This window comes from Semicossyphus pulcher, unplaced genomic scaffold, assembly GCF_022749685.1.
Source record: "Semicossyphus pulcher isolate SPU_LCO1_2020_fin unplaced genomic scaffold, fSemPul1.0.p SCAF_2, whole genome shotgun sequence".
Classification (NCBI taxonomy): domain Eukaryota; kingdom Metazoa; phylum Chordata; class Actinopteri; order Labriformes; family Labridae; genus Semicossyphus; species Semicossyphus pulcher.
Window position 1 is genome coordinate 22157326 of NW_027211693.1, and position 26424 is coordinate 22183749.

Consider the following 26424-nt stretch of genomic DNA (forward strand, 5'->3'; position numbering starts at 1 on the left):
GTCTTTGAGTCTGTGAATTCAAAATATTAACTTCGCCTCAACTTTGAATTGTCTTGTTGCTAAAATATTCTATACCAATAAACTTGCCTGGCCTCAAACTTTGTTATGTATGTCTTTCTTTATTGATCGTTGTCTACCTCTGTCTTAACACTGCGGAAAAACCTTAAACTTCAGTTTCTACAGCTCACACGACTCACCTGATTCACAGACTGCCACTAGAGGCCGCTGTTCCCGCACACTTGCTCTCTGTCTCCGCAGTGCTGCCTGTCTACGAGGAGTGCGTTTGATTGTTGCAGGGCTCAATGGCGGACAGAGCAGGATAGTCGCATTAGCACTGAGGACAATAACATCTCGACTGTGTGAATTTCTGGCGTGACTCGCTCCGCCGCCGCGTGCCCTCAGGTGCAACGTTTGAAACGGGCTTTCTCGTGCACTTATATTAAACACAACGTGTCTGCAGCCCTCTCCTGCTCGTCTTTTCGCGTCTTTGACTTCCCATCCCGAGCGGAGAAGTTACACTGTTCATGGTGACTGACTGAAGGCAGCTAGCTCGCGAGCAAACCATGGGGGAGTCTCTCGAGCTGATAGGGAAGCGCCTGCTTTTGCTCCTCGACGACGGCAGGTCCGCGAACGGATCCGAGCCGGAGAAGGCTGCCTGGGCCCGGGACTGGCTCCGGGGGACGGTGCGGGCAGTGAGCGTCATCGGCCTGGTCGCACCGGAGGGTAGCGGGGGAGAGGCGACAACAACATCTAGTGCTGCTGCGGGGCTGACGGTCAGTGTTTACATACAAGTGATACCATACTGCGGAGCTAAACACCACCCACTTAATGCTTGAAACGTCTGCTAGCTATACAGAAAGTATTTTACCCAACAGGCTCATTTTTAACCGGTGATATCGACACATTTCCAGGTAGTTAGCCAATTTATACATCAACAGCTACAAGTCGCAGGCGGTGAGGTGGAGCTAAACTCGAGGCCGGGGATTTTCCGGCCTTTGCTTTGTTCGCTCTTTCTAACCAAAGACCCTCACAAACATCACGCCGTATCTAGTGCCAATAATCTGCATTGTACAGATGCGTCAAAGCTAACTACACGACCTCGATACTGTAAGAAAAACCGAATAACAGCTTTAGTTAGTCTATTCCCCTCGCCAGCTCACGATAGTCTCGTTAAAGGCCTAACAAGTTCATGTGAGGGTGAACCAGGAATTCACCCACTTTATTGTGAGGTCTAGATTGAGAAATGTGCAAACTAACGCACATTTAGGTAATCTAATAAACTCAAGTCAATTAAATTATTCTGCAAAGTATTGTTTAGGCTGATTCACAGTCCTGCACAATGACATCTGAGCGAGCTTTGTAATTAGGGGTTTGGTGGGTGACCTACATAATCACAGCTGAAACTCATGCTCATTGACTTGATTTGTACATATTTATGGACTTAAATGTAATGTTACAGGTAATAAAACAGTGATTTAGCAGTAACTGGTTTGAGTAAATTAATGACAATTATCAACTTTAGCTCTTTAAATGAGCATGATTATTTAACATAATAAAATTCTGTTAAGATTGAGTCTTTGAGATATTTTTTCCCCGTGTTTGAATTATTTCTCTTATTTTTTTTCTTTTATTGGTGAAAAAAAATATGACAAATTAGTGAGCAAGGTGACATTAAAGACCAAAATATTATACAACAGTGAGGTAGTTGACAGGATACCACCAAAAAGGTTTGTGGTAATAAATGGCTGATGTAAAATGAATAAGACAGGCCTGTGTAAATAGTAGGGGCGTAGAGGATAGGAAAAAAAAAAATATATACACAGATTTATGCAAAGACGCGTACTCACACACCCACATAATCATCATAATTGTGTTCTAATATCAGTGACATGTATATATAATCCTATAATATCTATAATATATGGTATGATGCAATCATCTTATGTTTGATATTATTATTAGGTGTAAGTTATATATTATATTTTACATTTTCTAATTTATCGCTATGAGAATGATAATAAAGTCATATGGTAGTAACAGTGTGGTATTGTAATGGTTTGACCATGTGCCGCAGTGCCAGTTAGGTTTCAGCCTAACAATACTGGAGTCAGTTTTTGTGAGTCAACCGTACAAAGGTCCCAAGCAATAACAAAAACTTCCACAGCAACATAGACACACAACAGACAATGGAGAGTTGGGTTTACCTAATAGTTGTCTACTTACTCTCTCTCTTTTTTTTCTCTATACAAAAAATACAATAGAACAGAAGAAGACATGTAAGACTTACACACCTTTCATGGGAGGTTGTTTCAGTTTTGGTGCTAAGGACAAAAAGGACTGATGCAAGAGTTAAAGTCGAGGTGAAATGAAAAATGTCATTTTAATCCTTTTAGATCACATCTCCGGTAATATTGTGCATCTATTTGACAATATAGGCCAAAAAAAATACAGAAAATCCATGTCTTCGTATTCTTGTATCAAAATCCGCTCATTTTTTCTTCCTGTAAAACTAAATTTCACGCGTGCTTACGTAAGTTAGCACCAAACAATTTCAACCAATCAATCTGCAACTTTTAGCCGCAGAGCACCAAGAACGCTCGGTCAGTTAGCTAGCTACTGCGCTGTGGAGAACGTCTGTCTACGCCCACTTCTCAACGATCAAATCAAATCCCTCTAATGATATGTCCGGCGTGCACGTCCTGTTTCACACAGAAATACGTCACGATACGGAAGCTAGATACTCTCGAAATGCCGTTTCAGCTCGACTTTAAGAGTTGTATATGCAAATGTATTTCAACAATCAGGAGTAATACCATTTTTCTTATGTTACATGAGCGTGATGAAGAACCAACTTGGTAAAAAAGAAAAAAAAACACTTTTTGCCAGGATGTTTTTTTTTTTAATGCAAATAGCTGATGATAAAGGTATTGACATATATATTAATGTAGCACAAGGGGTCAACTGGAGTTCTGATTCTCGTCCTCTTTAATGACTTGGAAGTGAGTTTCTTTACTACTAATAGGCCTAATTGAATTGTTCTTCTCACGATGATAGTAAAAAATATCAGTACCAGATCACTTAATGAAAAAATATCTTACATTTATTTGCCAGATACTAGTGCTGTCAAAATTTGCCATTGATGTTTGATTGTTCCTTCTAAAAAAACACGTTTGAACTATTAAAATGTCTATTTTTGCGCAATATGTCCACAAGAGGACATAGCAATACAACGAGAGACAAACTTCCTCCAGAGATATTTTTATATAAACATTTAAAAGATCAACATAGGCTTCCTACACCCTGCAAAATAAACTGAGAAAATAATTTGGTTACGGTAGAACGGACATTTAGCGCTCTGAGCGAGCTGTGCTGTGACAGGTATATTTATTTAAATGTAAACAGGTCTTAAAAAAATCAACATAACTATACCTGTCTGTTACGCTGGGGGTGAGAATCTCTGTCTCTCCGTCCAGGATGGGATTAGAATTATCCACTATCATAACCACACGGCACACTGTTGTTGAAGTAGCTCTTTCAGCTGGACTTAAGTTAATTATTAACATATCATAGTTTAGAATGACGTTGTGATGCATTCAAAGATGCTCCGTAACCAGGAGAGTGCACACGAGGACATACGAGGACACATACGGACAGATCACGACCTTATAGAGCCGGTTACAGAGCGTGAGAAACACACAGATCTGTGTTATATCCTCTCGTCTCCGATCGTCTGTGGTTAAAAAGGAGAAATCCTGATTTTTGCTGTCGATTACCATGGCAACGATTGGAGCTTTGAAGCATTTGGGTCAGCCCTAGTTCTAAGAACTATGGAGGACCCGGCCCCCCTTTTTTTGTGCTTGCACAGCACCAAGTTGGATCAGCCGTAGTTGTAAGATTGTTGTTTAGGGGGACTTCAATGGCTCCTACTTCAGTATAGGTGCACTCCCAGCATAAGAGGGACATTGAGTGATGTGATGTACGGTTAATGGTCCAGACATAAGTGCAGTTGTACAGGCAAAAACATGAGACAACGCAGCACCGGCAACCGCCATCTTTAAAACCCCTCGTAATGTTAAACAGCTTGTAATGCAAGCAGTAAAGGAACGAAGACACGCTAAAATAGACAAATGGAAGACGATGTTATAATGTAACAACAAACACACAGCTACGACCATGCGTGTATGTCATGTTCTCCTACCAAGCGCCGGCCTGCTATCGTCAGTTCAGCGTAACTGTTGGAGACGCAGATACACATGGAAGAAAAGGCCTTGTAGTTCTCGGGGAGCTCACATGTTGACATGTTTGTTTCAGGGAGTCCTCAGAACTGTTTGGTCTTAAAATTTCTCACAGGTACATTACCCCTCAGAAACAAGGAGAAATGTCCTGATGAAAATGAACTAAACAAGTTCCTGATAGGTTGAAAATCAGGCTGTAGTAGCAGTCACACACTGACTGTTGTCACGTAAAATGTCAAATTGTTTGGCGAACTCTTCTATTGGTTGTCTGTTTCCGACACAAAAAGTACACCTGCTCCAAGTAAGACATAAATTCGCAACGAGTGATATCTATCTATATTGAGGTGGAGCATCACCTTGGATCAAAAGAAAACACAGACTCTCCCAACAAATCAATTTTTGCTCCAGGTGAAAACACACTTTTCTGTTTCATCTCAGCACCACTCACACACCCTGTCTGGGAGCCAAAGATAACGTGGTTGTGGGGTAGATGTTTTTAGATTTAGATTGTATCGTGGCCGCAGCGGTAAATTAAGCGATGGATATCTCCACCTTAGCAGAGAAAAATCTGCATCTTCATATATCGCTACAAGTAAGTGAGAAAATATTGATGAAAAGTGGGTAAACCAACCTTTTTATAAAGTGCTTCTAGATGTGTTGGCAGCATGGTGGTGTACGCTTGAACGAAGGAGCACATCAGCACCTGAAAGTTAAGCAATTGACTTGGTATAATCTTTACCAAAAGGCCAAGTCAAGGCCACCTGTGTAGTTAAGTTTATAAACAATGAAATACAGCATCAACTAAAATTTAATTATTCACCCTAAAACCTAAGCTGATGGGTAACGGACAGATAACAGCCCTGTCTGTCATGCTCTGCTCTGTTAAATCAAACAGCTATAGTCAGAAGCTCAGCTATGTCTGCAAAGTTTTACTTCACTCAAGTCCACAACATCACAAACCTCCACTATCAATTTTACAAGAGAAACATCTGCCTAACTAAAAGTCTTGCTCAGGAAAAGACAGTTGCAGTAATTGCAACAAATTCTCTCAGGAAATATTTTTCCGCTCCTCAGATCTGCTTCAGTTCCCGTTGCTACAGTGTTGCTTGTTTTGCTCCTCTCATGAACTTAAGTTGAGGAACAATCGAGCGAATCGGACCAAAAACAGCTCTCCTTTAAAACGGCACTGGTGGCTGTGTTGGGCATGTGATTGGCCAACGCGGCATGATGTCACATTGCAGCAAAAGGTGACTCCATGGCTCCATTTAACTGAATGATGGGGCTTTTAACATATGGCCACGACCTGACCCCCAAACAGCTCTTGTGGAGCTTCTCAGTGGCCAACAGATAAGTTTGTGTTTGATCTTTGCATCCTGCAGGTTCGATCACTTTTATCTGTCAGTGTTAACCTGGACATTGATAACAAAGGGCAGTCATGCTCACTGAACCTACCCTGAGATTTTTATGGTTCATATAGGGGCCTGTGTCCACTTATGCTATTTTTTGCGCTGGCAGCGTCTACAACCTGAATTTCAGAGCGCTTCTCACCAGCACTTCTGTTTCTCTCGGTAGTGATCGTTAAGTCTGTTTTAATTTGCTCTGTATGCTTAATATTTGCTTTTAATCAAGGAAATTCTGCAAAGAAAACATAAAAATGATGGAAAGGAATCGAAAAAAACGAAAGGACTAGCTTCTCCTCCGTTGTTGTTGACAAAGTTAATATCTGAAGTCCTGCCTCCTCTTTATTTTGATTGGTCGGTGAGGGAGAAGCGACATTGACGAGCGCATCGGTGTTCCAAAAGTTGAACTTTTTGCAACTGAGAGCACAGCGACAAAAAACAGCTGACGCAGAGGGTGTTTTTGTGCTGATATGCTGAACTACAACACCGTCAGTGGACACAGGCTCTTAAATAGATGCCACCAACTGAGACATTTATAAGTAAAACTGACTAATTCAAATGAATTCCGGACTAAATGAAGCTTCTATAGTTGTTGCGTATCATCTTCTTATATCAAATGAAATAACACTACAGGTGGAAAACAGGTCAGTAAATACTAGCTGCACATTTTTCAGCCTCTTGTACCAGCACGGATCATTTAAGAAATCTGTATATGGCTGTATGTAATATTTATTACAGCAGCATGCATTCTGAATAAATATAACGTGCTTGAAGTTGGATGTCATCACCTGAATGTTTTCTGTTATCAAGGCCTTGTCATAAAGAAATGAATGATCAACTTTTTCATTTCATTTCTAAGTAGCTAGATAACTAATGATTGACTCAGCCTGTCACCCCACTGAAATCTGTGCTAATGTAAGTTAGAAAGTCATCGTAGGTCAATAAAAAAATGATGCATGTTGTCCATTTCTCTCTCCGGTAGTACAGGGCATCTATGAAGTGTCCAATTTGCATTAAATGTGCACAAGACGGGGTGCTGGTTTAGCTCAGCTGGTAGAGCAGGCGCCCCATATACAGAGGCTACAGTTTGCCGATCACTTGGTGCATGTCAACCCCCTCTCTCTCATCCCAACATTTTCTGTCTCTCTTCAGCTTTCCTATAAATGATGGCAAAAGCCAAAATAAAACATCCTTAAAAAAAGAAATGTGCACAAGACAAAGTAACGCACAAACAAAAATCTGTCTTATTCTCGTTTCCAGAAAGTGAATTTGAAAGTGTCTAATGAACTCCTTGCTCTGCGTCGCAGTCGGCACTGGCAGATCAAACTCGATTTTATGGTCATGATTCTCACAGTTTGTTGCTGCATATGCTATCGGCCTTTTAAGCAGCTGTTTTTGGGTTGCCGCTGTGTTGTGAAGGTTGCAGTGTCAAACACTTGTTCCTCTCAGCTGCGGGCCTCTATTGAGTTTGTTTTGAGTCTCTTAGCTTTTCTTTGCTGACACAGAGGTAAGACAACATTTACAGCAAACAGTGGTTTGCTCGCGGTTGGATGTGGCAAAATTCCTCTCACTAGCACGTGTGGCTATGGAGACCTTTACCTGTGTCCAAGGAGGACTCTGGTGGGACTGTGACCTATGGGAGCTCAGGGAAGTAAACCCAAGTCAAAGTGAAACATGATTTTGGTTTTTCAGTATCTACCCAAAGTAAAACAGCTCTACTCTCCAGTTAAATGTCTGTCATTCTGTCTTTAGAAAAGGATGAACTATGTTACATAGAACACATTCAAAACACACACAAATTACAGCCTACCATCTGGTTACGTCGAGTTTGTAATCCTGCTAGCTTCCGGTGCTGTAGCTAGCGGTAGCTGGCAGCCTACAGTAAAGTTGACTGTTGTGAGGGTGGCTGCAGGCGGCTGCAATGGTGATCATGACGGTGCATATCCGCGATGAAGCGTTAGCAACAATCAAGTTAGTTTTCCTCACTTAAAATGGCGAGAAAAACACAAAACAGCACTGCAGCGTATTGTAAATAGGAGACGTTGTACCGGCGTGGACACGGGAACAGTTGAATGCGGAGGTGAGATGTCACCACTTACAACCGATGACTTTAGCTAGATCGTCTAACACAATAATATACCTCTCTGCATTATATACTGGTATATTGGTCGCACAGATATATGCGACGCAGTCCACTTTTTAGATAAAAACAAAAGTACGTCTTATACACCGAATTTCACAGCACTCCAGCCAGTGTAACTACAGATTTAATGAAAAGTTAGTCAGCTCCTGAGTTAGCAGTGAACAGTCCTCGTGCTCATGTTGTCTCTCTCTCTGTTTTCCTGACTGCAGGTATTTGTGGAGTTCGAGAACGCCTCTCAGCAATGTTCCTGGGTGCAAGTGTACGACGAGGGGGTTAAAGCCGTGCTGGTGGAAGAGTCCATTGTTTGGACCAATCGGAGCGATAGTTCTGGGACTGCTGGGGCCACAACATCAGCCACTGCCTGGCCTGCCCTGGTGAGTGCTCAGTTTGAAAGCGAGAGTGAGCTGGGCCTTACACAAGTTAGACCTCCAAACAATATCAGCTACTGTACATGTTGAAATGAGTAGGCATGAAATGGCTACTCACAGCTGCCACATAGGCTCAAAATAGCTGGCCATGGTCTAATTTAATAACTTCGGCTTTTAGTTTGAGTCTTCTTTCCATTCTTGCTCCCTGATATCGGCTTAACTTTATATTTTCCTTCCAGCCCAGACCCAAAGTGGATTGGTTTTTTGTGCCCAGTACAAATGGCCATTTGGGCTGGCTTATGCTTCAGCTGATGTCTGAAGTCTGTTAATATGTTCATGTGGGTAATATGAGCAAAGCATGGTTATCAGACGTGACTCACTTTAAAGTCCAAGGAAAGACGACGTTCAGTGTAAACGTAGCTTAGAGTGCTTAAAAATACATTTTGGAATATTTGCGGTCTTGAGAAGTAAATTTAATCTTTACTGCTGAATTGAATGCTCTTTAAACTTCTGTCATTGACTACAGACTGACATGTTGTCTTTTCCCGCAGATCTTCCACTCCCTGGTGGACAGAGTGGGTTTAGGATCGTTAGTTGCGGTGGAGTATTTTGGAAACAAGAACTTTGAGTTCCTGTCTGATAACAAGAGTGTCCAGAGGTTTGAGGTGTGTATATATGTATATATTGTATAATATGAATAGTTTATAAACCAGGTTGTTCATTGACAGCTTTTTTTAATAATAGACTATTTATTTAGGATGTTTAAAGGTAGTTGTAACATTGTAGTTTGTTTTTGTTATACCACTATCACTGTTTGATGACTGTCTGGTTTGTGTTGTTCTGCAGGTTGATAAAGATATAAGACACCCTCTGCTGTTGGAGCAGCCCTCCCTGCAGGCTGCCATCTCCAGCTGGCGTACTGACTTTGAACTGCAGGAAATCTTCAGGAAGGGTAAGACTCAGCCTTCACCCGTCTAAATGTTGTTTTCCTTTACTAGCTTTGCGTGTCCTCAGGGGTGTTTTGTCTTGACAGCGTTTCCCATGTAATGTTTTTATCACGGGACACCTTAGAATAACTGTTCATCTGACATACTTAAACCTTGTATTTGTTGTAATGTTTAGTTAGAAGAGGATGCTGAGCCCAGAAAGCATGGTTATGATGTCTCAGATGTTTCAGTTTAATATTGAGCAGTATAGTGTTTAGGAGTGTAACGGATCACTGAACTCGCGGTTAGGATCGTACTGTGGTTTTTGAGCCCAAATCGGATCAGCAAGAAAACAAATGATAGCTATACGTTTACACTCATCTGTCACTCTTCATCTCAGCTGAATAACTTTTCTAGATGCAGCTTAATGTAAAAATCAGTCTTCATTATTAAAAGCTGCATCTTTATAATATCCGTATCTGTGGGACCCACCTTAAGTAAACATTACAAACTCCAAACATATATCCTTCTGTAGTCTAGTGCATTACAAGTGTTCTATAATCTACAATAACAAGGTTTTTACAGAGCAGCAGTGGCTTCATTTAACATGCTCAGCGTTCACAGCACTTACTGGCTACGCCTTCATCTGCTGTTTAAGTCACAGGCAATAAAACAAACTGTGAGCATTATGAATCTAACTTTGTGTAAGAAGGGTACCGGTGAGTTAACATCCACACAGTAGGCTACAGCAGGCAGTGGGACGAAGTCATGTGCCTTGAGCTCCCGATTGTTATAACAGACAGCTAGTTCCTTCAAAATAAATGCCGACGCGGTGAGTGAAAAGAGAAGAGTGGATGCCCTGCACCTCCTGTTAAAAATATCACTCAAACGCACCACAAAATTCGCAGTTCTCAAGCTAGGTTTGCTATCGCAGTGAAGCTCGTTTAAGGTTGGATGTTCGACTGACTTTGGTGAACGTCGAATATCCAAATTTAAACTTTAAACATCCAAACCCAGTCCTGCAGCAACGTTTTTCCCCCTAAAACTGTTGTGATTAAGTTCTGCCACGGCACTTGTGCAGCATTGTTCACGTCTGCGTGACACCTCTAATCATTACAAATAAGAGTCAAACACAACACTCACACTTTTCACTGCAACTCTGCATAAGGATTTAGAGGCAGCTTAAAACATATTTTACATCATGATGTTAAACTTTGCGTCCTGATCTGTGGGGAGTGATCCACCACTAGTGTTTAATAATTGTACATTCCAGTTCACGTTATGTCACGTATTCATACCTGAAACATAGACTGTAATAAAATATCACAGATCCAAAGCAGGCTGATGCGACAGGTATCACTGTAAAAATGTGGGCTTTGGATTTAGTAGCACAGTGCGACCATGATGTAGCGGATGCTGCTTATTTGTGGTGATGCTTTTACTCCTCGTACAAAACTGATCCGCCCTGATTTAAATAAGACTTGGTGTATCATCCGTTCTGAATTCTGCCAGAAAGTAACTCCAACTCTTCTCTCCCTTCCTCAGGTTCGTACACTATTCAAGGACGCAGGGTTCGAGTGTACCAGCCAGAGTTTGAGGAGTGCTGGGCCTCAGGACTGGTCTCTCAGCACGACCCTATCTCACACATTATGGAGATTACATTAGATAAGGTAAGATGACGTTTGTGTTAAAATGGTAAATGGGACGCCAAACAGATAGAGACACGTTAAAACTAATTGTGAAATAATAGAGAAACGAATAAAAGGATCAAGATGGAATATCAGTCGTATGATAATTGTATAACATCACTGCTTGTTTTTATTTATCAAGAGTTTGAGGGAAATTTCACCCACTTGTTTTGGTTTTGTGAAATGTTAAAATCACACCGTAGTGGTTTGAAAAGGGACTCTCTTATAGATATCATGTTATTTGTCTCATTGGGTTAATGCTCCCTGAAATATTGGCAAAAGACAGATTGTAGACAAATTAAAGGACTAGTGGAGCAAAATTAAAGCTTGGAAAACAGGAGGCAATATTAAAGGTTTCCGACAAGATGGGATACTGTACTGTGTACTGTACTGTGCATCTGGTGGAGACCAGGGAGCTTCTAGGACGCCCGCCTCTGATGTCACGTCCCGTTCAAAATCGTCAGGTTTGAAATGTAGACTGCAGACCTGAAGATTTTTTCCACCGATATATTTTGCCATATTTGGTATTCTGTACCGCTCTGGGCCATTGCCTGCGGCGAAAACAGTAGCATTTCACTCCAATGTCTCTCGCTGGGCCGTTCCTTTCAGAGGGAGGGGCACAATGCATGCTGGGTGTTGTAGGAATGTAATAGGGCGAAACCACGAGCTGTTTGTACAACTTTCTCCACAGCTATGGCGCCAATTTCAAATATTATTGCTTCTATCGATTACAGGGAACACCAGCTTTGACTGACACAGACTCACAGAGTTGTCTCTCCTGAATTTCTTTTATTATCGTTATTATAAATGTTACAAGTGATTAATGCGGGTCTATGATATGTTTAAGACACACCTACTAAATGTGCTAAATGCATTCTTGTGACAGTGAAAGGATGCGGCTTAACAACCTTCTTGTTTTTGGTCCAGGGAGAAGAAAATCAGATGGTAGATCCTCGTGTGATACACGTCATGCTCACAGAGGAGGTACGGTTGTCACACTGTCACAGTAAACAGTTACACTATGCTGTTTAATTTCAAATGTATTTTCAGCTTTGGACTGATATTTTAATAAATAGAAAGTAGTAAATAAAATTTCTTTCTTAAATTTTCCTCCATAGCTTGGAAAGAACGGGCGGCGAAGGAAGGACAGTGAAACAGTGAAAGGTGACAGTGGACGCAGACGCAGGACTGCCTCCGAAGGTGAGGATGACTTGAACTTGAAACGTTTTAAAGGCGCAGGAGATGCCGGAGCTGAAGGGGAAAACTGTAGCGATTCAAACAAAACTCCTGCAGAAGGGATGGGGATGTGGGGCGGAGACTCGGGCGAAAGAGTCAGCAGCACAACCAAAAACGGAAGCTCTTCAGAAGGAACCTTTCCTCAGGGCAGAGTGTCATCCCCTAACACCAATTCCCCACTCCAGATGGACCAATCAAACGCCACTCCTCCCCGTTATCCTGCCCACGTCAAAGAAAATGGTCGTTCACTCTCCACACAAGGGGCAGCAGACTCTACCACTACAGTTGCACACACCCCCACCCCTCCTCCCCTCAAACCGGCCCCCTCTCCCTTCTCCACCACATCTTTCCCCTCCCTAGGCCAGATGCCAAGCCTGGTCCCTGGAGCGCCAGCCCCCAAGGCCTCCCCATCCCCCCAGCCAGACCGAGAGGAGGCCTCACAGTCAGCCTTTTCTAAAACAGCTGCTCTTGTCTCCCCGGGGCCTGTCACCATTTCTTGGTCACATGACAGCGGGCCTAGTGTGGCACTTTCTGCTTCAGTGGGTTTTAGTCCTAAAGCCCCCACCTGGGGAAGCCAGACTGAGGTAAGATGATCAGTTTGGTCAGCACCATCACTACTATTATATCATGAATTACCAGTCATCTCAGTTTTGTTTCAGTATGTAATTGTATTTACCACTTTGTTTCTCAGGGCTCCAAAGTGGCTTCGGGTTTTCGTTTGCCCCAGTCCACTGCTCCTGTATTTGGAGAAGTCACCTCTCAGACCAATGGAGCTCCTGTCACTACCACAACCTCCCAGGACACTCCAAGGCCCTTTGGTTTCGGCTTTAGCGGAGCAAAGAATGAGACTCAATCCCAGCAAGACCAAAACTTGTTTTTCCAGTGCATGACCCAGAAATCTGGCTCCAGCCCAAGCCTAGCTGCTGGTCAGACCCAGTCCAAGGACACCAATTACTTCACCGCCGTGTCTGAGAGCCTGAGTAAGGAACCCCCAAGCCTTTTCAAGCCAGCATCCTCCAGTGAAGCTCTGAAGAAGCCTGAGCAGCCCAAAGTGCCTGAGACCCATCCGACTGGAAATGGTGTGCTCAACAAACCCTCACCGGGCTTCCAGGGCATGGCTGGCTCTGCAGCTGGGAGGGGTTCTGGTCTAAGTATTGGTGGTCTAGCTGCAGCAGCTGGGACTCAAAGTACTTCCAAGAAGAGCACTAATAATGGCACTTCTGTGGGGGGCTTAGGCCTGCAATCTGGTTTTAATACTTCAGATAGCCACCAGAATCTTTTCCTTCAGGCCTCCAAAGAGCCCACTAATCCATTTTTGGCATATGGAGACAAACCCTCCCACACCTCCTTTGCTGGACTCTCTGGTGCTGAACCACAGACCCTTGGTCCTGCCTCGGACAGCAAGCCAAACCTGTTCACTATGGCAGAGCCACCCAAGGGGATTCTGTCCTCCCCTTTCTCAGCACTCTCAGCAGCAGCCTCACCCAGCTCCTCCACCTCTCCAGCACCGGCCTCGTCACAGAGGCCACAGGGTGAAGGGACTGTGACAAAGGAGGAGCAGGAAGTTAGGGAGATGCCTTCATCCACTTCAGGCTGCCCCATGTTTGGAAGCAGTGGCCCTGGAGCAATGGAGGACCTTCCTGTCTCCTTTGACCAGAGCCAGTCTCAGAAGTTTACTCTTGAAGAAAGAGGCCAATCATCGAAACGTGACTCTGACTCCAGCAGCAACAGCGACCTGTCAGACCTAAGTGAGAATGACGATGGCCCAGAGAAAGGCCCAGTCCCAGGAGGTCCACCACACCCTGCCAAGGATGCGGCCATGTTGCAGAAAGCTAAAGTCCAAGGGGCTCCTAAGAGCCGTCCACGTAACAAGCCTTTCAAAGGTAAGTCTTTGAGAACCCCGGAGTGTTTAGCATCGACAAACTAAGCCATTGAATTAACTCAAAGTTGTCTCCTCCAGTGGGCCAGTCTGTACTAAAAGACCAGAGCAAAGTGCGTCGCCTGAAGCAGTCTGGCGAGTCCTTTCTCCAGGACGGCTCCTGCATCAATGTGGCACCTCACCTGCACAAGTGCCGTGAGTGCCGTCTGGAGCGTTACCGTAAATATCGGACCACCGATGAAGACAGCGACGATGACGATGATCCAAATGTGGCCTGTCGTTTCTTCCACTTCAGAAGGTACGCATTTATAATCTACAGATGTTTAAAGGGCCAGTTCACTAATTTCCAACCTCAGACCTATCATGCTATTACAAGGGAGCTAATGCCATTATGGTAGGAAAAAATGCATTTTCGCTCTGGGCCTTTGGAGGACGATATCCGCCTCTCCAATGGACCCTGGAAAACCTCCGCCAGACTAAATAAAACTTGTCATCCGGTGGAGGCCAGGGAGCTCGCTAAACTACACTCCCTCAATCTAGGACGCCCGCCTCCAATGTCGTGTCTCGTTCAAAATCGTCAGGTTTGAAATGTAGACTGCAGACCTGAAGATTTTTTAGACGATCCACCGGTATATTCTCGTCGTATTTTGTATTATGTACCGCTCTGAGCCATTGCGTGCAGCGAAAACGGTAGTATTTCACTCCAGCGTCTCTCGCTGGGCCGTTCCTTTCAGAGGGAGGGGCGCAATGCACGCTGGGTGTTGTAGGAATGTAGAATGGGTGAAACCACGAGCTGTTTGTACAACTTTCTCCACAGCTATGGCGCCAATTTCAAATATCATTGCTTCTATCGATTACAGAGAACACCAGCTTTGACTGACAGTGGCTTTTTCCACGGGCCAATTTCTCCTTTAATGTTGTAGCTTTGTTTGTTATAGCATCATAGTTAAAACAACGATAAAAAATAATATGTCACTGAATTAACCTTTTTTCACCTATGAACAGGTTGGCTTTCACTCGTAAAGGCGTGCTCCGTGTGGAAGGCTTCCTGAGCCCTCAGCAGAGCGATTCCATGGCCATGGGTCTGTGGCTACCTGCGCCGGCTGTCCAAGAGGGCCTGGACCTTGATACATCCAAGTACATCCTAGCCAACGTGGGAGACCAGTTCTGTCAGTTGGTCATGTCTGAGAAGGAGGCGATGATGATGGTGGAGCCTCACCGTGAGTATAAAAACTTTAAGCTGAAGTTTTCTTATCTACATAACATGTCATGAGTGTCTATTGTGGATATAATCCTGGTTTATTTTGCTGTCCTTTAGAGAAAGTTGCTTGGAAACGTGCTGTGCGAGGCGTCAGAGAAATGTGTGATGTGTGTGAGACCACTTTGTTCAACATTCACTGGGTTTGTCGTAAGTGTGGCTTCGGAGTGTGTCTGGACTGCTATCGGCTCCGCAGGAACAGGCCTAGAGAGGGTGAGTCATTACAGTGACATTAAGGGACCTTTGGAGCTAGCTGTTACATGCATTTTATTTGCATGTTCTCACCTTTTTTATAGTATTTGTAATGTGTTGACAAGTGAGCTGTTGTGGAAAACCTGTATGATCTTTCTCTCAGATGTGGATGAAGGTCCAGAAGATGAGGTTTTCGCTTGGTTGAAGTGTGCCAAAGGTCAACCTCATGAGCCACAAAACCTTATGCCTACGCAGATTATACCTGGGGCAGGTAACAGGCTCTTTATGATTCAGTTTATCCCACCTCACAAGCCTGGGTATTTAATTTAATCTAGTATTGGTACTGGAAGAGTTAATCGATTTGTTTGCTTTCTTCTGCTTTAGCTCTTTACAACATAGGTGACATGGTGCACTCAGCTAGAGGCAAGTGGGGTATTAAGGCCAACTGTCCTTGTGCGAGTCGACACACCAAGCCTCTAGTGCGCCCTAGTGCCCCCAATGGGATTTCACAGGTACTTTTTTCTCAGTTTGGCTTTTCCTAATTCTGAAAAGTGTTCATCTTGCAGGCTTTAATGTGTGGATGTGCTTGTCTCAGCAGTCTACAACAAGCAGTAGTAGCGTCCTCGCAGCTGCAGCTTCTGGTATTGGCACTGCTCCAAAATCAGAGGGAGAAACATCGGTGATCAAAACAGAAACTACACAAACAGCAGCACCATCAGACAGTGGGGGAGGAGAAAGTGTGGGCAGCACCAGTAACTCCACCAGTGGTACATCCTCCCCTTGTAACCTCCCCCAGTTCTCTGCCAAGGAGTCACGCTCATCCGGAGAGGGCAACAGCTCTGCTCTGCACTGGCTGGCAGACCTGGCCACGCAGAAAGCAAAGGATGACACCAAGGGTAAGAAAGAGAGAGGGAATGCTCGGTCAGTAATATCTGAATGCAATAAAAAAAAAAAAAGTCAAAATCTTGATTAACGTTGTTCTTCCAGAATCCGGTTCACTTCGCTCCATGATGAGTCGAGACAGCAGGCCTCCCTTTGGCCTTGACTCCCTGAGTGCCCTTTCAAAGCCTTCTGCTTCCAGCCCTAAGCTATTTAACAGCCTGCTGCTGGGCTCCAGCATGGCCCAGTCCAAACCTGAAGGGTCCAGTCTCCGGGACCTGCTCAACTCTGGACCAGGAAAACTCCCCCAGGGCCCTGGAGAGAGCGGGGTACCATTCCCCTCCGTCTTTACCTCAGCAGGCGTACGTTTAAAGCTTTCTTTTATCACTTGTAGATATTTTACTAGATTGCTCTTCTGCTTTGGAAGTCAATATTCGCCCTCCAAAAAATGTACATTAGCTTAGATTTAAATGTATTATGCTGTTTCACATTGTAAGATGTATTTACAATGTTACAATATTGGATGTCCATACTACATGAACATAAATGCGGGTCAAGTTATCCCCTGGTAAAAAAGTCTCAGTTTGCAGGCTGCTGTTAACGCTTGCTTTCAGACAGCCTTCTCCAGAACCTTCACTTTGTGATGTCACAACAATATTATGGCATCTGCCAAAGACACAACCTCCTGCCCCTGGCACAGTTCAAGGACACGCCCACTCAGCAGCTCAGTCTGCCTCGGAAATGTTTTTCACTCCACCACTCTGCTCAATGGCCCTGCTCGTCAAATTGGTGAAGAATGTTTTGGAGAAAGTGTTTCTTAGGCTGTGAAGGAAAGGCATCAGTGTTTACTTTCCCAGAGGACAAGAGCACCAGACATTCATTTCAAATCGATTAAGTGAAGTATACTCTTTGCCGACAACTCTGTAACACAGCCACAGGGTAGGAGGCAGGCCTCAAACACTGAGTTCTGCCCCTCGGCGGGCTTCGGAGAGCTGGCCAATCAGAAGAAAGCGGGCTTGTAGGGGCGGGGTTTCTTAAAGGGACAGTCGTTTTTTAACTGTAAATTATGCTAAGCTACTCCACCGGTATCACAGAGTGAAATATGAAGCTTGAAATCATCAAATACCCCCCTTTAGAAATACATCATGTATTTAAAAAAACAGATTCAAATCCCACGTTGAACAGTTCATGCCTGTATATAGAAAGTGTATCCTATGCTGAACACCGAACACATTTGTTATGCATTTTAGCCAAAAAAGATTTACAAAATGTTTTCCATTTCTCAGCCGAAAAGTGTCATATTTGCCCAAGATTTTAATTTATTAAATAATCCTGGGAGAAAAGCCTTTTAGTGTATCTTAACTTCAATTTCTCTTTTGTCTGTCAGAGTGACAAGCTCAAGAGCAGCCTCCCAAACTTCCTGGATCACATCATCGCCTCGGTTGTGGAGACGAAGAAGGCCGAAGGTCGTCGGACCGGAGCCTCTGAGGGCGGCGAGCTCGGTGTGTTGGGGGGCCGCAAAGATGGCGTAATGGGTCTTAGTGTTTTGGAACCACATACCTCCCACTCCTGGCTCTGTGATGGACGACTCCTCTGCCTTCAGGATCCCAGCAACAGCAACAACTGGAAGATCTTCAGAGAGTGCTGGAAACAGGGACAAGTAAGAACCACAATCTGAAAAACACCTGTGTCCTTAGGCAGAGGTTGTTGCTGGGGAAACATGGGTTGAAGCATGTGTGGCCCTGTCATCTGTCTGATCTCTTCTTCTTTGTGTCCAGCCTGTGTTGGTGTCAGGGATACATAAACGCCTGAAAGGGGATTTGTGGCATCCCGATGCCTTCAGTAAGGAGTTTGGAGACCAGGATGTAGACCTGGTCAACTGTAGAAACTGTGCTATCATCTCTGACGTGAAGGTGCGAGACTTCTGGGACGGCTTCCAGGTCATCTCCAGTGAGTGCCCATACAGTTTGGCTTAATTACTCTTGCTTGTTGTTTATTGTGTCGTTGTGGCTCCGGTTTCTCTCTGATGCCAGAAATGGCAGCTAATGTGTTTTTCTGTAAATGCAGAGCGACTGCAAGATAGTGAAGGCCAGCCCATGGTGTTAAAATTAAAGGATTGGCCTCCAGGTGAAGACTTCAGGGACATGATGCCCACACGGTGAGGGACCCAGAAATACGTTGCTCCTTTTGTGTGTTATCAGTTTCCTTACCAATCAAGCTACCATTCATACCGAGAGAGAAGGTTGTTGACAAATACATATTATAATATTTTTGTATAATAGTGTATATTGTTTGAGTTATCTGAAACGTCACAGTTACTTTACTCTTTTTTTAACTGCCATCATGCATATATGAAATCTTGTATTTGCTCACAGGATTTTAAAGGGGCCGTATCTTTTGAATGGATATTCTCATATTTTGCATGGGTTTCACATTTTTGGGTGACAGTGAAACACAGTGAAAAAGTGAAAACTGCAGAATAACATTTTTAAAAGGTCGCCTCTGAAATGGGCCGTACAAAACAGCTGCAGGTTTCTACGTAGAACTCTGCTTTCGCTGAAATCGACATTCGCCGTCATTCACCTCAGGCTGCCTTCTCGTACGAGCTTGTAGTCAAGTCGTCAAGATTTCAACGTACATTTCCGATACCTCCTGGCGATTCTTGCTCATACATATAAGGCCGAATAACCGATCCTAGCAGCCATGTTTTCTACAACTTTGGAGTGACAGTGCAGTGCGGCCGCTCCCCCACGTGGGATCACACAAGTGGGGGAGGGGCTACATGGTCATTCCAAATACTGTCAGCCAATCATGGCTAAGGTCCAACCTCTGAATGGCAAAACGGCCTGTTTGTTTCAGGAGGAAGGAGAGGCTCTGAAAAAGGATTACATTAAAATATGTGTACAATTTTTAAAACGAATCAAACTTTACCAACATGATTCAAAAACACGTGAGAGAAATAGAAAATTGATTGCAGAGCTAAAATATGTCACCTTTAAATAATTTCTGACAGGCCCTGTTCGATCAATTTACACTTTATGAAATGATCAATGTTTGTGTTTTGGTGATTTTTGTACCTCATTTTGGCAGCTTCATGTGTACATGTAAAGTAACTAGTTAAAATGGGGAATAACCAACATGTTTTGGCTGCATTGCGTTGAGGAATATTAGGAAATTGCAACTATGCTGAAAAATGTTTTTGTGAACTACTTTTCCCTTTTGTCATACGATAAAATGTTGGACATTTTCTAGATTCAGAATTACGTTTCCTCTTCTGATTAATTATATGTTGATACAAGGCGCTTCTTCAATCTATTCTTACATATTCCCCAGGTTTGACGACCTGATGGATAACCTCCCCTTGCCTGAGTACACAAAACGAGACGGTCGACTAAACCTTGCTGCACGGCTGCCAAACTTTTTTGTGCGTCCTGATCTCGGACCGAAGATGTACAATGCCTATGGTGAGAAGGATCGGCTGAGACTAACATCCCCTGTAAACTCATTCAGATGTCTCAGCTCTCTCTTGATCATCTCCCTCTCACCATCTAATTTTCTTTTTTTCCCAGGCTTAACCTCGTCTGAAGACCGGAAGGTGGGAACCACAAACCTCCACCTGGATGTCTCTGATGCTGTAAACGTCATGGTCTATGTCGGCATCCCTCAAGGAGAGGGAGACCAGGACCAAGGTCAGTGGACTTTAACACAGACTCTCTCCTTCTCTCTCTCTCTCTCTCTCTTTGGTCTCCCTCGTTCCATCTCACACTCACACACACATTAAAGCATCATTTATTACATATCACTTTTACACCATCGATTTATCTGTTAAATGTTTAAAACTACTTACTCCCCGTACAATAACATTTTTTTTATTTTAACATATTTTTACTTATAATATAGTGTTTAGCTTCCTCATAACGAACCAAAGACATTGTGTTGAATATTTGTAGGAAATAAAAAGACCGAATCTCAACCCCTCCTTCTTTAGCTTCAAGAATATTTTCACATCTGTTTTGCGAACATGCTTTCACTGCGTTAGTTGATCCAGCCTTGAGTGGCTTGGATAGGATAACCCGGAAAAAGACCCTCCAGTGGGTCTCACTCATTTACATTGTGGCAAAATTTCTCCTTCACAGAGGCAGATATCTCTGGACGCAAAGGTCTGTAGATTTTCAATTGTATCACTTCAGTAGCATGCCCTTCTTCTTGACTAACTCCCCTTTCTCACTCCCCCATTCATGCTTCTGTTATTACCTGTGAAGTAGGGGCCAGAGCACTGTTTCTACAGTGGCATGTTTCCACATTTCTATGTAAATGCAAACTTTATTAACACCTTTAATTAATAACGGGTGACTTTGAAATGTATTTCGAAATCCTGACTTTGTCAACTTTGACAAAACGGTAATTGCGGGAGCACACTCCCCAGATATCCAGACAGTGTTGCATGTGTGACGTCCACGGTTGGCTCCGGTTGTAACTCTTAATTTTCCTCGCTGACGGTCGCTTTCCTTTTTAGACTGTTTGCCTTCATCTGAGCGTCGAATTTGTTTCTTTTCGTTGTTTGTTCAGCCATGGTAGATCACTGTTTACTTATGACACTTGCAGAGACCGGAAAAGCAGCCACTTAGCTCCGCCTACCCTCTCTGGCAGACCAACCACTGCTGGGATTTTTTCTGCGAAAGTGGCACCAGACACCCAGTCTGTACTTGCAAATGCATCAGCGGGCCATAAACTCAATCACCATTGTGTTACCTCATTTGGCAATAGATAGTGACTTAACAGACATTAATTTGAAGGAAATCTTCGAGATTATCACTTTAAAATAATAACTGCGCTTGGTGTCTCTTCAGTTCCTGTTAGCTTTTGGCGAGCAGTGCTCTGGTCCTTACACCGTGGGAGGCAAGTTTAAATGAAGGGCATCTAGACATGGTGTCCCTTTTCCCTCGCAGGCTTCCTGTCACTCTCCACAGTGACGTTTATTAACACCCAACAGTATGACCATCCTGTCCTCATACACTGGTCCCTCTTTTTCTTCTTAGGACAAGAGCATTTTACATGCACATCAACATAAACACATTTACAGACTTATCCTGAACCGATGGCTGTGAAGTGACCAAATAATAATGACTGGACCTGTACACAAACATAAACAAGCATTATTAATGTACTTTACTTTTAGAGATGTGCACTTTAACCAGTTAACCGACCGTTAATAATTTTAACCGTTTAAACGGTTAAATAAAATGGGTCTTGATTTGAATCGATTCTCATTTGGATTACCCAATATCGATTAATAAATCCCAACATCGATCTTTAAATATATGTGTTAAAATGCGCCTGATCACTCACGTTTCTGAGCGCTCCTGAACTCAGTATGACTCCCGACAGACTCTTTTTATCGTGTATGCGTCCATGAATATGTTGGTTAGTTTTGCACTCGTGTTTATGTTACTCTCTGTTAGCGTTAGCTTTGGCTGTGAGTGTATTTTCGGCATGTTGTTATAGAATATGCCTTTCCCCATAACTCTCAGTCTCGCGTGGTTTTGTTCTCCGCGCAATGAGATCTCGTGGCCAAATCTCGCGCAGGTTGAACCCCAGTTTGTTTAATCAAAGCCATGAGCCAGATGTACAGACTAAAAATCTGAAATTCGACTGTCTAATTTATGAAATTAATATTGTGTTGACTGCTGTGTCTTTGTCATGTTAAATAAAAAGTACATGATGTAACTTCTTTAGGGGCAATTCTTATTGTAAACATTAACAACATGGATAATGCACCAGGTTAGAGGTGAATTGATATTATAACCCCTAAACAAATCGAATCGGATCCGGAAATCAAATCAAATCGGGACCTTGTGAACTGGAGTCGAACCGAATTGAGAAATCCTTATCGATACCCAGCCTTAGTGTGGGACTGTTTCACCCAAGACGACGACGACGACAATGTTGTGAATAATGCAATGCAGTGCTTAAATATAGCGGTGGTACAAGCACAATGCAATACCACATGCAAAGCGAACTTCCACAAGCGTCGGGTCCACCGGTCGAATTGAGCTACGTGACAATTACGTGCCACTATATTGATGAGGCCTGATACTCCTAACAGAGTATGGCAGCCAGACACACAGCTGACAAACTCGCGGCTACACTAAAAGCTGCGGTGGAAACCCAGTGACTCGCTGGTAAAGTGTCTGCATGGGTCCCAGACAATCCAAAAAGTGCATTTTAATCTTTAACCGGTTATTAACCGTTAATATTGTTGGTTAACCGGTAAAAAAAAAATCTAAATGCACATCCCTAGTTATTTCATAGGCCACCTGGCTAAATGCATATGAATGGTTAGGTACAGTAGTGTTAGATTCACTAAATGGTAAACTGTAGGCTGTGAATGTGAACATTGTGCTGGTAAATGTGATTGTGTAGTCTGTAACTCGTCCTTCTCTTTGCCTCTGTGGTTCTCAACTGGTCGAGCATTCGGGTTCATGTTTGCCTTATTGCAACCTAAACAACATTGGAAATTTGAACCTTTTCTATTGATCCCTTAAAATCAGTAGCTTATTTACTTTCATGCATCAGAAACATTAACCCTGTTAATGCATGTTCGTGTTTTAAACAGCTGTAGTAATTCTTTAATCTTTTAAGAAAAAGATGAACACACTGGATTGCTGCCACATGATGGAGCTGCAAACAGTGTTTTGTAAAAAGAATAGCACTTCATGATAAGACTGTTACGGCCCACAGTCCAGCAGCCCCCCATTGTGGACCTGTGACCCACCCGTGGGCAATGAGCCACCAGTTTAGAACTACACATCTGCGCAATTTTTGTCAAACAGGCCGACAGACGTAGATGAATTTGGCTGTTTTAGGATTTTATTGTGAAAGGTGCAGAAATTTCCTGACAGTTCCAGTTATGAAACAGGTGATGAAGTAATGTCATGATAGTGACACACTCATGACCCTTTGGTGCCCTGTATGTGTGTGCTCTGTTGTTTACGTTTGGTCCTCCAGAGGTCATGACCACCATCGAGGAGGGCGATGTGGATGAAATGACAAAGAGGAGGGTGTACGAAGGAAAGGAGAAACCTGGGGCTCTCTGGCACATCTACGCTGCCAAGGATGCGGAGAAGATCAGAGAGCTGCTCCGCAAGGTCAGCAACCCATAGATTTTAGTAAAATAGCATCTGATCTCTGCAGCTGTATCATTTGCTTTACTTGTAACACACTGTAACCCTCATATCTTTTCCTTTTGTCAGGTGGGAGAGGAACAGGGCCAAGAGAACCCTCCAGACCACGACCCCATTCACGACCAGAGCTGGTACCTGGATCAGACGCTGCGCCGCAGGCTATATGAAGAATACGGCGTCCAGGGTTGGGCAATTGTCCAGTTCTTAGGAGATGCTGTTTTTATCCCTGCTGGAGCTCCGCACCAGGTCTGAGATGATTTTCTTTAAGAACATTCTCTTATTTATTTAGAAATCATTTATAAATGCCCCATGATTTAAGATCTATTTTTATCATGAAATGCATGTTTATTCTCCCTCAGGTGCACAACCTGTACAGCTGTATCAAGGTAGCAGAAGACTTTGTGTCTCCTGAACATGTCAGGCACTGTTTCAGACTGACTCAGGAGTTCAGACACCTTTCCACTACGCATACAAACCATGAAGACAAGCTACAGGTCGGTGTGCTATTCCCTCATTCGGTTATAGTGTCACATTTAATGCATTCAACTGAGGAAGGATATTGGTTTAGTGTTATTTCTAATCCAACGTACAGTCAAATCGGTGTGTTCACCTTTAAACTGCGTGGGACAAAGTAGAGCTTAATTCAGACTAAGTTTACAGGCTGATAAAAATATTTGATTTGAAAAGAATTAACAGATGGAAATCAAGTTAAACCGATATATTATATTGATGCATGATATCATATCATGACATTATCCATCATATTATACGGACGTAGACAAATTACATGGCAGAGGGTTCAAAACCGCTTACAAGCTTTTAAATGACTACATTCAAAAACCTGTTGAAATTATGTCATGTGTTTAACTGAATCCTAATATGAAAATCTTCAGACAGCAGAGAAGAGAAAATGCAAAACTGCTTTGCAGCTGGAAGTGAATGTTTTTTTTAATTTGTGTCCCTTTGCTCCCATGTCATGTACGTAAACAGGAGGCGAATATTTGCTAGCGTTAATTTTGCGCATATGTCAACACCAATAGATTCAGTCAGCATTGTTAGCTTTGAATAAACAGTATTATTCACATATATTACTACTATTCCTTCTTATTATATTTTAAGTTATAGCAACATAAGCATACTGAAATCCAGCATTTAATGCTCTTATACTTTTTTTTTTAACCTTTGTGATTTCAATTATACTTTTGTAAAAAAATTTGTCTTGATTTTATGAATTTTGGCGCCGCTTGTGATTATTTTCCGCAGTCGCACCAGACACCCAGTCCATAATAATACTATATACTGCAAATGCAAAGGCTTTCATCAGTGGGCCGTAGGCTCAATCACCAGTTACCTCATTCTGTGATAACTAATGACTTAGCAGACATTAATTTAAATGAAAATCTTTGACATTATAACTTTAAGGTTTTTTATTCTCATGCTAAATCAAACTTTTTTTATTATGTATTGAAGTATTTTAATGTTCCTCAAAGTAAGTATTGTTTAGATATCACAGTAAAACCTGAGTATTGTGTTTGCTCGAGTACTGAAACATTTGACACAATATGCAACTCATGACAGTGTAAGGCATTGGTTATGATTTGTTTTCTGGTAGGAGGTCGTTAACATGTCTGTCATTGTTTTTATTTCCTCAGGTGAAGAACATCATCTATCACGCAGTGAAGGATGCTGTTGGGACACTGAAGGCCCACGAACCTAAACTAGCACGCCCTTAGTTCCTCTCACTTAACGTTGTCCCAAAACAACCAGCCTCTGATAACCATGCCACTACACAGACACACACACACACAGTATGCATTACATACCTACACACACAAGTACATGCTGCAGAGTGCAGAGTACACAGATAGAGAGTAGGTTTTTTGGGGGCAGTGACGCTCTGGGTTTTGGGTAAAGAGAACCTTGGATTTGGGGAGGGGTTAGAGTGGGAGGGGCTAGTCAGCGCATTGATGAAGGAAGTCCTTTATCGCTGTTACACAGTCTGCTCACACTTGTCTAGTTGTTTTCCAATTTCTATTTTTTTGATTAACTCTGTATTTAAGGTCAGTGTGTTCGTTCTGTTGTTTTCATTGTATATGTAAGATGTGAGAGTATGGAGGGTAAAGCTGACGTGCCTTTGGAGCAGAGGTTCAGCTTCCATATAAGTTGACTGACAAAATGTGATTACCGGGCTAACTTTCCTATTTTGATGACGTTGATATTATTTTTTTCTTTAATAGGAGCAAGGTTAACCTGTTTTGTAGATTGTTTTTGTTGTTGGAGTTTTTAAACTGAGCTGATTGCTTCTGCCTTCTGTGGCTGAGATGAATTTGCGAAGCAGCCAGTGAGGGGAAGCAGACCAAAGTTTTGTATTTTGCGTTTTCTTATTTCACTTTTAGAGTAAGAAGTTTTTTCTTTTTATACATCACAAGGTAAAGATCAGGAGGACTTCAGAGAGGGCAGGTTTTTTTTAGGTCACCTATCTTTGTCCCATGGGCTGAATGAACTGCAGACTTCCAACATTGTTCAAGAATCACAATTGCAGCTGAACAGAACTACTGGCCATTATTAACATTGTATCAATATATATATTGATCTTAGCAGTCTGTTTGATTTTTCACAATAAAGTTTACAAAAACTTCTGTTTGTTTAATGGTTATTTTCACCCACAACACCTTTGCAATCAGGGTGCCTATAAGACATTACAGTCATTTTCATTATCAATGAACCTGTCAATATTTTTGTATTAATTCCAAAAAGATATTCAGTTTACATTGATGATAAAATAGATTCAATCTTTACTTGGGAGAGCAAATATTTGGATTTCCCCTTATAAATAACTTCGAAATAATCTAGAAATAGCAAAATAGTTCAGTTGAAATAGACACTTTTCTGTTGATTTATTAACCGAGTATTTGTTTCAGCTCCATCCAAATGTAAGGTTCCTTACTGTGTTTAATATGGTAAGTGTGTGTTCCTTTTCATGTATTTGTTACAGTAAAATGTCTAAGGTGAGAGATTAAACTCTCCTCTTGGTGA

The 26424-nt window shown here is 42.7% G+C and overlaps 1 protein-coding gene across 4 annotated transcripts; it reads left to right on the top strand.

The window, feature by feature from the left end:
* Positions 1-306: 306 nt before the first annotated feature.
* Positions 307-26027, top strand: kdm3b (lysine (K)-specific demethylase 3B). 4 transcript variants are annotated; one of them, XM_069669663.1, is made up of 25 exons: positions 307-773; positions 7988-8152; positions 8698-8811; positions 8993-9098; positions 10618-10742; positions 11688-11744; positions 11879-12580; positions 12688-13879; positions 13957-14173; positions 14881-15095; positions 15194-15346; positions 15489-15596; positions 15710-15837; positions 15921-16221; positions 16313-16566; positions 17592-17864; positions 17983-18154; positions 18272-18362; positions 19538-19668; positions 19774-19893; positions 20341-20364; positions 23213-23352; positions 23458-23634; positions 23748-23882; positions 25041-26027. In XM_069669663.1, the coding sequence occupies exons 1-25, from the start codon at positions 564-566 to the stop codon at positions 25119-25121; spliced, it is 5391 nt and encodes a 1796-aa protein (XP_069525764.1). In that variant the 5' UTR covers positions 307-563; the 3' UTR covers positions 25122-26027. The 4 variants fall into 4 exon arrangements, with proteins under 4 accessions (XP_069525764.1, XP_069525765.1, XP_069525766.1 ...); XM_069669664.1 differs by having other exon boundaries at positions 15924-16221; XM_069669666.1 differs by lacking the exon at positions 307-773 and adding an exon at positions 4759-4827.
* Positions 26028-26424: the final 397 nt, after the last annotated feature.